This window comes from Magallana gigas, chromosome 7, assembly GCF_963853765.1.
Source record: "Magallana gigas chromosome 7, xbMagGiga1.1, whole genome shotgun sequence".
NCBI classification, from domain to species: Eukaryota; Metazoa; Mollusca; class Bivalvia; order Ostreida; family Ostreidae; genus Magallana; species Magallana gigas.
Genome location: NC_088859.1, coordinates 37,989,366 through 38,005,789, shown reverse-complemented (window position 1 = coordinate 38,005,789; position 16,424 = coordinate 37,989,366). Strand labels below are relative to the sequence as shown.

General features: G+C 34.0%; 1 protein-coding gene across 1 annotated transcript; it reads left to right on the top strand.

Annotated features, from left to right (window-relative positions):
• The first annotated feature begins 587 nt into the window (after positions 1–587).
• Positions 588–13,484, top strand: LOC105331515 (uncharacterized). Its single transcript, XM_011433743.4, has 12 exons — positions 588–685; positions 1,800–2,470; positions 2,615–2,734; positions 3,279–3,366; positions 3,545–3,665; positions 3,798–4,047; positions 4,164–4,287; positions 4,449–4,665; positions 4,761–4,925; positions 5,562–5,694; positions 7,079–7,160; positions 10,344–13,484. Exons 2-12 carry the CDS (start codon positions 1,812–1,814, stop codon positions 12,078–12,080), a joined length of 3,696 nt encoding a protein of 1,231 aa, XP_011432045.3. The 5' UTR covers positions 588–685; positions 1,800–1,811; the 3' UTR covers positions 12,081–13,484.
• Positions 13,485–16,424: the final 2,940 nt, after the last annotated feature.

The following is a 16,424-nucleotide window of genomic DNA, read 5'->3' as shown; positions in this document are numbered from 1 at the left end:
AGATGCCACTTTATTGTAAAAAAAAAATACAATCATGTGCCAGCACATGGTTGTTTATGTGATTATTTCAATAGGAAATATCCACAGGCACCAGACGTTCTGTAATTTTTTCGAAATAAAGAAATATAAACCCACTTCCTAATTATAAACAAGGTTTATCATTATTGGGTAGAGGATATTAATTATTTGTGTTCATTATGCGATAATTAGTATATAGCCTATATATAATGTCTGGTGCCTATTGTAAGAACCATGCAGTAAATTCATTATATTCATTTTGATAAGATTGATCACACAGAATATGTTATCATTTGGTTATTATACATTTGTATTGTTTTTGGAACTGTTGATATCACAATATTAATTTTAAAAAAAATAAAAATGGATGCTCTGTAACCATGATACCCCCCCCCCAAAAAAAAAAATCTGTGGAGCTTGTAAGAACCTCCTTTTTTCCTTTTATGTATATCATGTTGATTAAAGGGACGTATGGTAAAGCATATAAAAGATATACTCGTAAAACATTGTAAGTAATACATGTAAAACTATTTAGTCTGTCGAGGTCGAATAATTTTACGTACGATTTACTTATAACCCGTTCCGTCGCCATTTTGATAGAAAAAATGACGCCGCGATAAAAGGAGAAAAAAGTAGAGGAAATACAGTCCTATTGAATTCGAAGCAGGTAAATATTGTAAATTTTTATAGATTCATTCTGTTTTTGTAATCTGAAATGCGTTAGGTTAAATGCAACTGTTCTAAACTTCGTTTGCATGTAAGACCTCATTGCAGCATTGCATTGTCATACTGTACAGGCAAAGACTAAAGCTCAAACATGTTCTTGTAATGTGATACATGTACACGAAAATCTTAGCCTTATATATGGTAAATTATTTAAAATCTTATTTGATAATTTGTAAGCGATGTAAGCGTTTGACCGAGTGCAGATTTTTTAATTTATAAATAAAAGACAGTTTGATATTGTAAAGTGGGAAGAATTATATTAAGCTGGATCCGCCTGCCTACACAAAACACACCGTTAAGCCAAAGTTAAAGTTAACATCACTTGCTCGGCCTACAGGCGTCATTTCGGTAAATACTGTCATTTGGTAATTTCGGGTTACCCGGATCCACCTGCCTACCCAAAACACACCGTTAAGCCAAAGTTAAACTTAACATCACATGTTCGACCTACAATAATGGTGTCATATTTCATACATTAAGTTTTGACATTGGATATATCCAAGCTAAAGGAGAGTGTCAGATTCTGTGATTTTTTACTGAAGATTTCAAGTTTACAGGGTATAGTTTTTTATAAAAAAAGAAAAAAATGTCATTATTCACCCATAATTATATTTTTTATCATTATCTTGAGGGAGAGCTTCACTGTCACTGATGCTTAGGGCCAGTGAGAGTGCTTCACCCTCAATGATGTAATGTGTATAAGATTAGAGGATTCCTTTAGTCTAGTTTTAGTACACATACACATTCTAATGCTTAACCTCTCTACAAATACAAACCACTGCATGTAAATAGACATTGTTTAAACATTGATAAAAGATTGACGGTTAAATGAATAGTTGGAATGATGTGTTAAGCAACCACCAATGAACTTGTGATTCTTATGGAGTTATAATATTTACTAATTACTAATTGCACAGCAATTCTATATAGAATAGAAGTTGTTTAATCTTATTTCATAAAGCACATTTCACCTTTATCAATTTCAACTTACCATTATTGAATGAAAGGTCATTTTGTGTTACTTGAAATAAAACTTATATATATTTATTTTGTAGCTGGGAATAAATATGAATCAGTATCCAGCTGGATTAGTTCCTATGATGGTTCCCCAACCATACATGATGGCTGTGCGGTTACCACAAGGTGTGCAGCCCCAGAGGGGTCAGACTGCCTTAGGACAAGCAGGACTGAGTCAGGCGGCATTGGGCCAGGCGGCAATGGTAAGCCAAGCAGCTCTAGGACAGACTGCTTTAAGCCAGGCAGGTCTCATCAGTCAGAGTCCCATGGGTCAGACAGGAGTCAGTCCAGCACTGGTAGCACAGGCAGCTATGGGACAAACCCTAGGACAGACTGCACTAGGACAGACTGCTCTAGGACAAACTGCATTAGGACAGACTGCATTAGGACAGACAGCCTTAGGCCAAGGTGCTCTTGGACATGGGGCATTCAGCCAGGCTGCTCTAGGACAGGCAGCATTAAGTCAGAGTATGTATGGCCAGGCAGCTTTAGGGGGAGGGACAGCCCTGGGTCACTCAGCATTCTTACCCGGTTTACCTTTGGCGGCAGCAGCAGCTCAAAGGTTCGCTGCTACACCAACTCACGGCGGCTTACAAGCTTTGTCCTTGACATCAGCAGGTCAGGGTCTTACTCCTCAACCACAGATGTTACAACTAGACCCTAACGCTGCATTGAAACTAGCATATGCTGATGGAGGCCGGGCAGCAAGGTAAAATTAATTCACAATTTGAATTTCATATGTCTCTGATTTTTTGTGAAATGTGGTTGTTGATTAAGTATTTTGAGAATATATATGTAGTATCCTGAATTAGGATTGTTTCAATTAGGATTCCAAATCTTGAAATCATTACAGTTTGGCAAGTATGTATGGTATGAGTGAAATGGTGCAACATGTAGAAGAGGCTTCTGAGAAGTCCATTGTAATGTTGGATGACTACAACAGTGATCTTCATCTAGTGCTGGATGATGACGGGTACGTTATTTAGAAGATTTTTGATCTACCGTTCAAATGATAATATACTACAGATCAAGTTTAACTATGTAATCCACCCTGTTTACCGACAGTGTGGACATGCTATTTGTTATTTAATCCTAACTCTAAAATAGCATGAATACGAGCAACAGAAATGATTAACCTTTGAAAACAACATGAAGTTTTACAAAATGGTGTTATAAATATGGCAGAAAAATATTAAGGGAGAAAATATTACCAGAATGTGTATTGAGTGTGTCATAAATATTGATGAGTTCTTGGAAAATTAGGGGATTTTATAATCTTACTTAGTATAGAGTAAACTTCATTTAAAATGTAAAAAAAACATGACGATTGTTTTGGAGCAACTCTTTCAATTATTTTCTACTATATTGTGAGCATTTGGGAAGCAATTCAACAACAATGAAAGCCTGTAACTGACACAGATTATTCAGACTTATGTGTGATCTAAATTTTATGTATGTTCAAGATAATTGAAAAATTTGAATTTTTTAATTTAATTTTCTTTTTCAACTCATTATAGATATGGTGCCCGTCCTTTATCTGAGCCATCTGCATTCTGTTTTTGTTGGGCAGGAGTAAAAGCAACCCATGGAGTTTATAGGGGAAAGGTTAGTTGGTTGCTTTCTACATGTGCAGTGGCCTACATGAAATACATGTTCTGTATTATTTGATGATTTAGTGATTGGCATTGTATTTTCAATATTTTGGCTTACAAAAAAATTGACCACAAGTTTAAAAAGAATTACTTAACCTAAATTTTATCATGATATAACGTGTGAATTTTAGGCGTACTACGAGATACAAGTGACAGAGCATCAACAGACAGACTTTGGCACTGACCATCAGGAGAAAGATCCTCACATCATTCGAGTGGGCTGGTCTCTAGAAGAGTGTTCTCTCCAACTAGGTATACACATGTACAAGATGTCTAGTGCACACTTGTATAGGGATACTTCAACGAAACACAATTGAAGTTCAGTTAGCGATTTTGAAAGATTATTCGTTGATTTTGATAAATATGTCTATCACAATTCTCTAGGAGAGGAGCCATACTCTTATGGATATGGGGGTACAGGAAGATTCTCTCAGAACTGCAAGTTTGGAAATTATGGTGAGAAGTTTGGACAAGGTGATGTGATCGGGGCTTTACTAGACATGGACACACAGCCTCCTACGATATCATACATGAAAAATGGTCAGTGGCTGGGAATAGCCCATACTCTGCATGGATTCACACCTGGCATTAAGGAAAAGGCCCTGTTTCCACACATACTTACAAAAAATTCCAGGTATTTGTAACCTTTCTTAGTATCATTAAGTAAATTTCTGTTTTCAATGATATTTGTTTGTTGGTAATGTTTGCAATACTTATACCTGTATATCCCTGCTTTATTCTGTAACCTAGATTCCGTATGAACCTTGGTCAAGAAGGTACATGGTATCCCCCTCCACAAGGCTACAACTATGTACAACAGGTTCCTGAAAAGATTAAAAGCATGGATGCTCCAGAGAAAAAGAATGAATGTGAAGTAAGTTTCTAACACATATATATTTACTTTAAGATTGCACATTGAATTAATTGTATTAATGAATTAATACAGTGCATTATATTAAAGATTAAAGCTTTTTATTTTTTATATATATCTCATTATTTAGTAAGTTCTGAATAACTTGTGCTTGTGGATTGTAGATGATCATGATCATTGGATTACCCGGTGCTGGGAAAACAACTCTGGCAGAAAACATGAAGAGGAGTTACCCTGAAAAGAGATACAACATTATAGGAACAGACACACTGATAGACAAAATGAAGGTGATGGGACTGCCCCGCAAAAATAATTACAATGGCAGATGGGAAGTCCTTATAGACAAAGCCACAAAAGCCCTCAACAAGTTGTTCGAAATTGGTAATGTTCATTAGAAAATCTGAAAATTTCAGAATTTTTTTGATGTTTAAGACATTTGAAGTTAAATATAACCATTGCAATTAACTTTTAAACAGCTAAAAACAAAAATAGAAACTACATACTGGATCAAACCAATGTGTACCCATCTGCAAGAAAAAGGAAAATGAAAAATTTTTCTGGATTTTTTCGGCGTGCCATGATACTACAGCCAGAAGATTCAGAATTGACAAGGAGAGCTGAAAAGCGTACAGCTGAAGATGGTTTGTACTATATACATGTACAATGAAATTACCATCCAACACATGCAAAGTTTTAATTATTTTACATGTACTTTATTTCCTGTATGGTATGTCTTGATTTAAGGTTAAGTAGAATTCATTTTGAGGGACAGTTTGTTATCACCTGATTCTGAAGTTTGAGGGGATGAATTAATACACTTGTGTGTTAATGAGTGGGAAAGTAGGAGTGTTAGGGAATCATGATGCTTAAGGTACTTCACTACACCTTCAAATAGTGTCTCAAATCAGCAGAAAATTACTTGATTATGATAGTGATCATGATGGACTAGAAGTATATATGTCAAATAGGCAAAAAAAATGTGCAATTTTGGATAAAAATGATATTTTTAAAATTTCATTCAGTAAACATGAACAAAAGCCACAGGTGGATTCGAACTCATTATCTGCGGTTCACAAGCCTGATACTTTAACCACTGAGCTATGACGATATACATCTGAATTGATTGATACAAACAGTTTAACAAAACATTTAAATCACCATCTTCTGACGTAGTGTCTTAAAAAGTATAAGTCTAGGTGTAGTGAAGTACCTTAACTTTTCATTTCCATTGTTGATTAGATTTTGATTAAAATTATATAACTAATGAAATTTTTTAGGAAAGTTTGTACCAGAGTCTGCAGTATTAGAAATGAAGTCCAACTTCAAACTACCTGATGATAACGATCCGTTGTTTGACAGCATTGAGTATGTGGAACTACAAAAGAGGGATGTTCAAGCACTTGTTGAAAGGTTTGAAATATTTGACAAGTAATTTTGTATAATGATAAATATTTTTTCATGAAACACTTAACAATAGGTAATATTGTGATGGGATGTGATTAAAACTATGTTATGATGAAATCTAATAGCTTGCCAAAATTATTATCCCCTCGCACAACTTGTTGTGAGGGGGATATAGCAGCGCTGCTGTGCGTATGTATGTGTGTGTGTCCTTTGTCAGCTCTTTAGCAAAATTCCAAGAAAACCCTCTAATGAATATTCATCAAACTTTGTACACTTCTTTGGCATGGTAAAAGGACAAATCCTATAGATTTCCAAGTCAGTTGATTCAATATTTTTTAAATTATCGTAAAAAAGGGAAGTTAAAACATGAATTTTATGTACGACTTGACAATATACATTTTCGGTAATTTTATGTACGACTTTAAGTAAATCGCTACCGCATGTAGTTCAAATCAACATCTTGATATTTTTAGGATTTCAATCTATTAAAGGTAAAAAAAAAAAAACCAAACGTTTTGTAGTATTGGAGGGTTAAAAGATTGCCCATAGGTAAAAGTTGAAGCGGGCAAGAAATTAAAGTCATCCAATTGACATCAAAACAAGCAGTTGACTTTTGGACACATTTTCCCGTATTACTTACAATAGAACTACCGGTAGTCAAAAATTCAGAGCAGACTTTGACAGCTATTGCACATTTATCACGCGAAGATTGTTTCATATTAATAATAGCTGCATATCTCCTACAATGGGTTGACATACCACATGGAACTAGAATTGTCCTTCAGAGCAGACTACAGATCGCTAAATATTCAGCTACGTTTCATATTATATACGGATCGTTTATGTATGTTTACATAAAAATAAATGTCACTTAATGAATCTAAATTATTTAACTTTAAAGAATATGTGTACATGAGTTGAGTTTCTGCTAGGAATAGGAAAACTGTGCAACCACATACATGTAACCCCCCTCTTCCCTAATTTATACACCACAAAGCTTGGGGATTAGGATAAAATAGATATTATAAATTCAAAGTAGTTTTTAGAAATACTTGTGTCATATTTATTTTGATCTGATAAATTTTGATCTGAAAAGTTTACATGTATTTTCCTAAATAATGCATTTCCCCCTACAAAAAGTCATGTCGCGAGGAGATGCTCCGCTTTGCGGTGCCCTTGTTATACTTTAATCTTGAATTTCCTTTTTTACAAGAAAGCTTCCACTAAATTTTACCTTTTATCGTTATTTTTTTAAGATTTTTTTTTTAATGTTATCCATACCCAATAATCAAATTATAAAAAAATATATGATTAATAATTGTTTAAATAATGAAGCATTGTTAACCCCAGGTGAATTAGTAAGAGTATAGACCAAGTGTTAATGATTCAGGTACAACAATGATGGAGCCTCCCGTGGTCAGCCAGGCAGATTTGGTCAGAAACCTTTCCAACCACCTGCAGACATGCGCCAGGTATGTACGTTTAGCATTACAAGGACAATACCACCCTTATTAGCTTTTTTTCTTCTGAATTTTGATATTAGTGAGTAATCTGTTTGTAAAACTAAATTAATATTTAATTTTTAAGGAAAATCCATACATTTGTATTGATTTTGTTTGTAAAGTAATTTATTGGAAAGTCATTTATGAAGAATAAAGTTATGATATACATGTATGTAATTTTAAGATACCCAATGCTATGTGCTTATATACATTAAAGAGTAATTTACATGTAATGATAATTGATGAACACACCCAAATGCTTTTATGAATAAGCTTCATCACAATGAAAAACTGATCCAGTTCCTTCTTCTTTGGTGGTATTGTCCTAACCTTTCCTCAGTCTTATTAAAGCCTAACGAGTACAGCTTGAATGTATGATAATAAATCATAGAATTTCAATTTAGTCCATACAGTATTGTCTCTTTCTCTACACTGTCAGGTTGTCCTGACACAGTAACCCATGTATATTGTTTCAGTGTGTGACTGTGTTATATGTAGAACATTCATGTCAACAAACACACTTTTCAGGATTTTTACAGTAAATTACTAACGTCAATCCTCTCCATACAAAGGTGGTCAGTCACACAACTTGTTTTTTTTTCCTTGTTTCCCTCATTATTGTATTGAATGGGATTTGTTATAAATATTCTTAAACAAACTTTGCTTTGTTTCTTGTGCTTTGACATTTGTAGCTAGGTTACAGTTGTATCATTCCACAGCAGAACAAGGGATTTCTTTGATGACTTCCATCATCTTGTTCCTTTCACTTGTTTTCAGGATTATTATTTTTTAATTTAGAAAATTACCCCCTTTAGTTACCTTAACTTGTATTGAGTTATCCTCATCCATATAAAAGCTTGTTTATTTGTATGCATCACTCCCTTGTATTATGAAAACAATATGCCCTGTAGCACCATGTGAACCATTTGATAAATGGACATGTACAGAAACTTTATATTAATTAATAAAGAGATAACATTGATGTATTTTATATTTACAAGAAACTATCGAGCGTTAATAGCAGATAATTGATGCCATATTTGTCAGGGAAAACTTTAACATTAACATGTAAAAAGTATTAATGAATATAAAGTAAAAGCAGAATGAAAGCCATTTGTACATAAATTAATATTGGAGGAAAATATCAGGATTCTAATTAAATTGCTGGGTTTTTTTTAAATTTTTAAAAGTTAAATATAGCTTCCACTCAGAAATTTTCTTCACAAGGACAACATTTTAAAGCTAGCTTATTGCTTCTTATTATTTTGAAAAAAAACCTTCATAGGATAGTAAGCTATGGTAAATTATCCATTTATGTAATATTATTAATTTCAATTATTCTATTTTCATTTGGTAAATGATTCTTATCATAATCAATGAAAGAACAGTTTGTTTAAAGCTAGAACAGAAGTCAAATTGAATAGATTGTATGTCAGTTTATTTACTTTTAATCGTTGATAGTTATTTTAGCTGGGTCTGATTACTTTACAGAAGTGAAATAACAAATGCACAGCTGTTACTGATAATGTAGTCATTGCACCTTAAGCAAGTTGAAATATAATGCTGATTAACATTCTTTAGGAAATCAAATCCAGTATGATCAATATGATTACCAGTATAATGAGCATGTCTTCAGAAATCTAGTCTCTAACTTTTTTTGTGTTTTCTAGATTTTCATTTTAAATAATAGTTTTCAAAAGAATTTATGGCAAGTATGATAAAGTGTAGTTTTGCATGATGAAACCAAGTCAATTTATTTAAAAATAAATGAGATTAAACTTGCAGATATACTCAACAAAAAATGTATCTATTTTATTTATTTCATAATGTTAATTACTTCCCATGTGTGAAATATTTTATTTACTTTGAAATTTTGATAGCTTTATCTAAAACACTATTTTGAAGTATGAAATGTTTGTTCTTTATAGGTATGATTTATTTTGCACTTGTGTTTTTTTTCTTTTAATTCTTGCATTGTTCAATACTCATAAGTTTTATCAATTAAAAAAATCTACACTACTATAATACCTATACTAATTTAAAGCAAACTGTTCAGTTGTCCACCTAATTTTAAACATTTCAGCCAAAAAAATAAATTTTCAATTGACAAAGATAAAAAAAATACATGTATGTTTATACTGGTATACTATAAAAAAAAAACATGGGTTTGAGTAAATATAAAGTTTTATAAAATGTGATGCAATTCAATATTGATATAACATTTAATTTTAAGAACTATGTGAATAAATTAACATGAAGTCATTGTTGTAAAACTGAAGCAGGGAAATATTGTACAGTAATATAAATTCAGAATGTATTGGATTTTGAGAAATAAGATGTTGGTAACTGGTTGTTGTTGTCAGTTCACTCAGAAGGGATTATGAGATCAGAGGCTTTGGAGGGTGTTGTACCAGCAGAGACGGTGGAGGAATTTGCATGCCAGTTCTATGTATACTTAGATAGAATAATTTAAACTAATCCTTTATTTTATCATCTGGAACAGTTCCCTTTTCTTTTCATTTCAAGTTCTGTTTATTTGGCTGTAAACATCTGGAAACTTCTTTATTGTTCTGAATAAGATACATTAACTTGCTTGCTAAAGGCTACATACAGTATAGATGTTGTGAGTGATAAACTGATTGGAAATTTTGAGGGTTTTCTCGTGTATTAATTGGTTAAAGAATTATTTCAGCTTTGTGGACTTGTCAAAGACTTTAAAGCTAGAACTCAGTTGTAAATTGTGCAAGATTTTTGAAACTAGTGTTTTTGTCACAACTGATCATGAAAAGCATTTAGATATACAAATGCTTATTATCCTCATGAGACAAGGATATATGAGTTGTGTGTAGAGATTGGAGTCATTGGACTAATATAATGTATATAGCAACTGCAGTTCTTAACAATACACTTTTAATTAGATTTTAATGATAAGAATCAAGAAAAAAGAATATGATTTATAACAAATCAAAATCTTCTGTTTATTCATTTTTTTAAAATACTTCATAGATTTCTTGAACGTTTTATTGAATTATTTATTAGAATGGAAAGGTAAAGATTTAGATGATGAAATAGACATAGATAAAATAAGAAACTGCAGTTGTTATCTTTTTGCTAACCCTTTGCACTATGTAATTAAACATTTGTTTTATTCAGGGTGGCTCATATACAAACCAAGCAAGTAATGCACCTCCATTACCCCAAACTCAGTATGGAGATCGATTCCAACAAAGTGCATACATCCAAGGGCAGGATTATGGCCAGCAAGGTAGAACCAGAGAGTATGAGCGCCAAGGTAAACATGCATCATCAGGTGGAAGGGAAAGTGAACCCCAAGAGAAAAGGGGTAGATATGAAAACAGTGGAAGCTCTAGTGCTCTTGATTTGCTTAAACAAGAGTATGAGGATGATGAACCCTCACAACCACCAATGGCAGCTTTTGTTCAAGGAAAAGAAATCAAACAGGAACCTCAGTGGCCAAGAGCTGCTGCTCCATTTGCCATTGATCCCCAGCAGTTAAATGCACAGAGTTTGTTGGGACTTCCTCCAGGCCATCTTCTTGCTGGACAACCAGTAGCGTTTGGGGGGTCAAACCTGCAGCTGATAGGTCCAGCAGGACTAGCAGGTGCAGCAGAAAGAGCAGCAGTCATCCCAGGCTATGGGCAGGCTTTTGCTCATGCTGCTGCATCTCAACCAGAACTTGTAAAGGGTTTACAAGAAAAGAGAAATCTAGCAGAAGCTGCTCTCAGAGCAGAAGCTGCTAATGCTCTCTTAGCTCAGCAAACTGCTGCAAGTCATGCTCATCTTGCTGAAACACTGAAAAACTGGCAAAACCAAAACCAACAACAAAGCAATAGCCGTCCAAGTAGCAGAGGGGGCTATAGTGATCAGCAGGGCAGGGGGCGACCTCATTCCAACCCTTCTCATGGTGCTGGTTTTGGACGATCAAATGATCAGTTTTCTTTTAATCAAAACCAATCGGCAAGGGATCATGGGAGACCAGGCAGTGCCGATCAGAGAGATAGCTATGGAAGAGGCAAAAATGGCAATTCTGGAAATAGATCAAATTATGGACAAGATTCAAATCAAAATCAGTATAACAATTCAGATTATGATAAAAACTCAGACTCCTCCCAAAATAATGATAAACCAAGACGTGAAAGGAAAAGGCCAAGCAAATGGGACAATCCTGAAGATACGAATGCAACAGCAGCTGCGGAAAGTGGTGTAAGCCAAGAAGTGATGGCCAAAGTCCAGGCAATTCAGCAAAGTATTCAGAGGCAACATGAGCAGCAAGAGTCTCAGGCCTCTGAGGGAGGACCTTCAGGTGGTCCATCTGATGAGGGCAATAAGCAAGATAATTGGCATGAGAATCAAGACAACAACCAGTTTCCAGGAAATTTCATGGGACCTATGGGCCCCAGAATGGATGGCGGTGGATTTTTACCTCAACGTGGTGGTTTTGGCGGAAGACCACCTAGACCTATGATGGGCAGAGGTGGACCCCCAGGACAAAGACCCCCACCACCATTTAGACCACCTGGTCTAATGGGGGACAGGTTCCCACGCCCTGACGGATTTCCACCCAGACCTGATGGTTTTGGAGGTCCTCGATTTGGAGGAAGAGGACCTCCTCCTGATCAAAGATTTGGAGGACCTGGAAGAGGTGGTCCACCTGGTCCTCCCCCTGGAGGACCTCCTGGACCCCCTCCTCCCGGTGGCCCCCCACCTGGCCCACCTTTCAGACCTCGAGGTCCTCCTGACCAGGGAGGTATGAGAGGAGGCAGACCACCATTTGGAGGAAGAGGCCCACCTCCATTTGGTGGAAGAGGTGGAGGAATGCAAATGAGACCTAGAGGAGGACCCCCTGGAGGAAGATGGCCCAGACCTTAAATTGTTATGATTTTAATGTTGTTGTTGTTATTCATATGACAAATCATGTAGTGTAAATATTAAATTGTTTTCAGCAAAGCTGTTTTATTTTGAGTAAAACATTTAAAACATTTTTATTACTAAACAATACACAAATTCTAGGTCTTCTCTTCTCTTAACAATCCCTTTTCCTCTAGGAAGAAGAATTTGAACTATCTAAGATAGCCACATTATTTTTAATACTAATTTCTTTCATACTCCCTGAGAATATTTATTGTAATTGCTGGGGTAACTCATTTCAGCCAAATTAATTGATTCAATAAAATGTAAATAAGTTAATGGCTATAGCAATTTGCAGTTTTATAACTTGTATTTTGTTTTCATTTTCCTTAATTTACTGATCAAAAGCCAACAATGAATATAATTATACAAAATTAATTTTAAAGTCCAAATTATATAAGATAATTTTTTTTGTTGAAAATTTCCACTACCAACTTGATGATTAGAAATACTTTATGATAGAATACCTGACTTGATTTTACTACGTTCTGGATTTAGCAAATCTCTTATTAGTGAAACTAGTGTGAGATGGCGACATGTTTAGCCTTCGTTTTAGCTATTCTTTGTAGCCATGCCTTTTCTTTCAGGAACACGGATTTTGTATTGTAATAATTGACCATGTGATGTGTGTATTTAGATAATTAGCATATTTCATGACGAATCATATTGTGTACAGATTTACGGTGACTATATTACAATAATATTGCTTACACCATGACGTCATTGCGTTAATACGTTAGGCATCCTTTGCAGGTGCTTTATTTTGCATGTACAGGTTGTGGAGTGAATATATATATTTTCCTTCAGCTATTTTGTTTTATTAGAAATTTCTTAGACATTAAAGTAATGAAATGATATTTGATATATTAAAATCTGTATTTATAAGATCATGATTCTAAAGTATAAAATAATATTTAATCAGTTTGATCGTAAATTATGATTAAACTATTTTGAAGGGTTAACTTTTATGTTGGAAATATTAAAGTACTTCACAATGAAGGTCAACAATTATTGTCAATTTGAAATGTTTTAAAGTTGTATTAAGGATATTTTAAATTGAAATGTTTTAAAGAGTTAGATGTAACCAGGATATTCAATATGAAATGTTTTGAAGGTGTAACCAGGATATTCTAGGTGCAGCCATTTTCAGGCGTAACCCATTCACACTAGCAATAGCATGCTTTTAACTGTATCATCAAATCTTTTATGTATAACCTCTGCAATTGTTGTATTTACTGGTCTATGTTTTTGTGCTGTCTTTTGCATAAACTCTTGACCGCTAGGTCTCCAATACCAGTGCTACAATGGTAAGCTCTTATTTCAGCTTTCTCTTTCAGCAGTTTGAAGTAAATCTTGTAAAATATTCGTCTTTGTTATTCAATCGATTTTCTGGATACCGATTTCATTACATTTAAGATATCATTCTAAAGATAATAAGAATATCGGACATTTCCAGTCGCAATGGAATGAATTAGATGAATTTTAGATTCTTCATTTTTTAATGTAAATTATAGGAAAAGACTTTAAAAGGCATTTCATTTAGTGTTCTCTGTCATTGACTTCATTTTTAACTAATAACCTTCCAAATAGTACTAAAATATTGCAGCATTTTGTTACAGCACCCCAGCGCTATGATGTTTGTGGGTCTTAATTTACTATATCTTCTATTGCAAGAAGAATTATTTTAAGTTATTTAAAAAGAGTCAATATATAGTGATCAAATCTTATTAGAATGCTAGCAATATTGTACATTGTATAAATGATATATAAAAATTTGATTATATGAATTACCTTCAAAGTCTATCCGAAAATTTCCGTTGGACATCTTCAAGTTAATCATGGTAATAGTTTGACTACATTAATTTTTGAGAAAACGACCATACCTCTTTATTTATAAAGGAAAGTGTTTCTAATGTAAACGGTATTGTGTCATTCTCAAAATTAATTTGTAAAGTGTTTCATTTTTTAAAAGAATGTGTAAAATGATATTGCCTGTATACCTATATTAACAAATCCTCCTTATCATATTTAAAAATTGGAAATTAATGTTAAAAGGTCATGATCACAATTTAGTATTTTTATTGTTAACAAAGCTTTTGTAATGCGTTTCTAATGATCAACCAAAATTTAACTGCAAGTCGTACGGTAGAGTAATTAGCTAGATACAGAGCCCTCAATTCGTTGTTGCCACGTTATTCTTTCGTTGGTTCAATATACCGGTAAAAATTCTTCATTACACCCCCAGTAAACAAAGTTGTTGTTTTTTTGTTTTTTTTGGGGGGGGGGGGGGTATATAGGAATCGGTCTGTCCGTCTGAGCAATCTTTTCCGGTCCGTATCTTCTAATGGAGAAACATTGGAAGTTTCTCATTCACACAAAGATTGCTTATCACATGAGGGTGTGTCATGAATTTGGCCCAAGGTCATTCGGGCAAGTTCAAGGTTATTAGCAGAAAATGTTCAAAATTTGTGTCCGGTTCATTTTTTTATGGAGAGACATTGGTGGAAGTTTTTACTTCACTTAAAGATTGCTGACCTGAAGATGTGTCATGATTTTGATCCAAGGTCATTCGGACAAGTTCAAGGTCACTGGAAGAAAAAGTTCAATATATTATTGTGAAACATTGGAATGTCATTGATCTCATAAAGATTGCTTCTGACCCGAGAGTGTGTCATGAACTTGATCCAGGGTCAGTTGTGCAAGTTCAAGGTAAAAAAAAATGCATAATTACTGTCTAAACTAATGAAAAGGTGATTAGCATGTAAACATGTCTTGACCTTGAGATTTGTTCAAGTTTAAAGTAACTATAAAAAAGTGGTGCATTTTTACTTTTCGATTGTGAAATAAGTAGTACTTAAGATTTTATATTTGCTCGCGGAGGGGGGGGGGGGTGTGGGCAGTATCATTTGTGACCTTGCTCACAGTACCAGTCGTTTTGAAACGTAAAGAAACAGTTCCTAGCGTTTGCCACACTCATGTAAGGTCTAAACCTAGAATTTGTTTTTCATCATTCAAAATGTAAACAAAAACATCACCTGAGGTTTATTTACATCAGAAATAATTGTACGCTCTGTATCTCGCCAATAACTCGTCGACTGACACTCAAATTTTGGATGAGAATTAGAAAATTACCGTACTGAAACATTGTAAATATAGATACACGTATATTAAAATTAGGATAAAAATTGATGACCAAAATCGTGAGCATGCCCTTTAAGTATTGACCAAAAGAAAGTCCATCTGACTACATCTAACATGTTCCTTTGATTGAGTTAAGGGTGTACATCTTTATAAATAATGTCTCTGAAACATCTTGGGTTGCAAAAAATCTTATTTTTAAAAGTAAATTCTCGAGATCAATTTTAAGTGTATAGATATTAAAATATAAGTACATGTTGCATTGTCCTTTTTTTGAGAGATCAAAAAATTCATCTTTAACAGATGGTATACATGTATATATGTTAATTTATATTATACAATGATGGCTGGCAGATTTATTTATCAGAATAGAGGGTATCTTTACTTGCATCCAAGGCCATCTCTTAATTGAATCCAGTAGTTACATTGATTGAGGGCAGCCTTGATGGAGTATGTATAATGTGGCGTTTATTTTAGCTATCCTCAGTTGATTTCCTTAGTGTACCTCCGTGACGTCATTACTTTTCAAGTTTTCACCTTAAGAATCTTTTGACCATTTTCAAGCACCCTTGGCGCAAAGCAACCTCGGCAAGGTGAAGGGTTATTTAGTTTGTTCAAGTAAAGGTCTAATGTAGAGGAGGGGATAAGTGTTTAAAATAAGGAAAAGTGCTCAGAAACCTTATTACTTGAACAAAAGCCAGCATCTTCTTTTGCTAAAGTATTCTTATCTGGTATATACAAGACCTTTGACCCTTTAGTCAAAGGACCATCACGGTTCCCTGGTGTTTTACTTGTAAATATGTCAAAATCCTTATGATAATAATTCATTAAATTTAGAATAAAGGGTCTGCAGTGTGTAAATTGTTACAGATTACCATTTTTTCATCATAAAACGTCACTCTTAGTTGGTCATTTTTTTAAAATACTTATTCAACGAAAACTAGGCAAAGAATAGGAAAGCTTTTTTTTAAAATGCTTGTATGAGAAAATGTCTTGTTCTTATACATTTGAAACCCAGTGGATCAGAGGTTTAATTAGCATCCCCTTTGCACATTGTTTTATGGTAGACCAAGTGTTGTCCAGTCAATAACCTGTGTTAGAAACACACCAAATGCCGTATGATTTGTGATTTTGATATAAAAGCAAGCTAGTTTGAGCAAGTAAAGT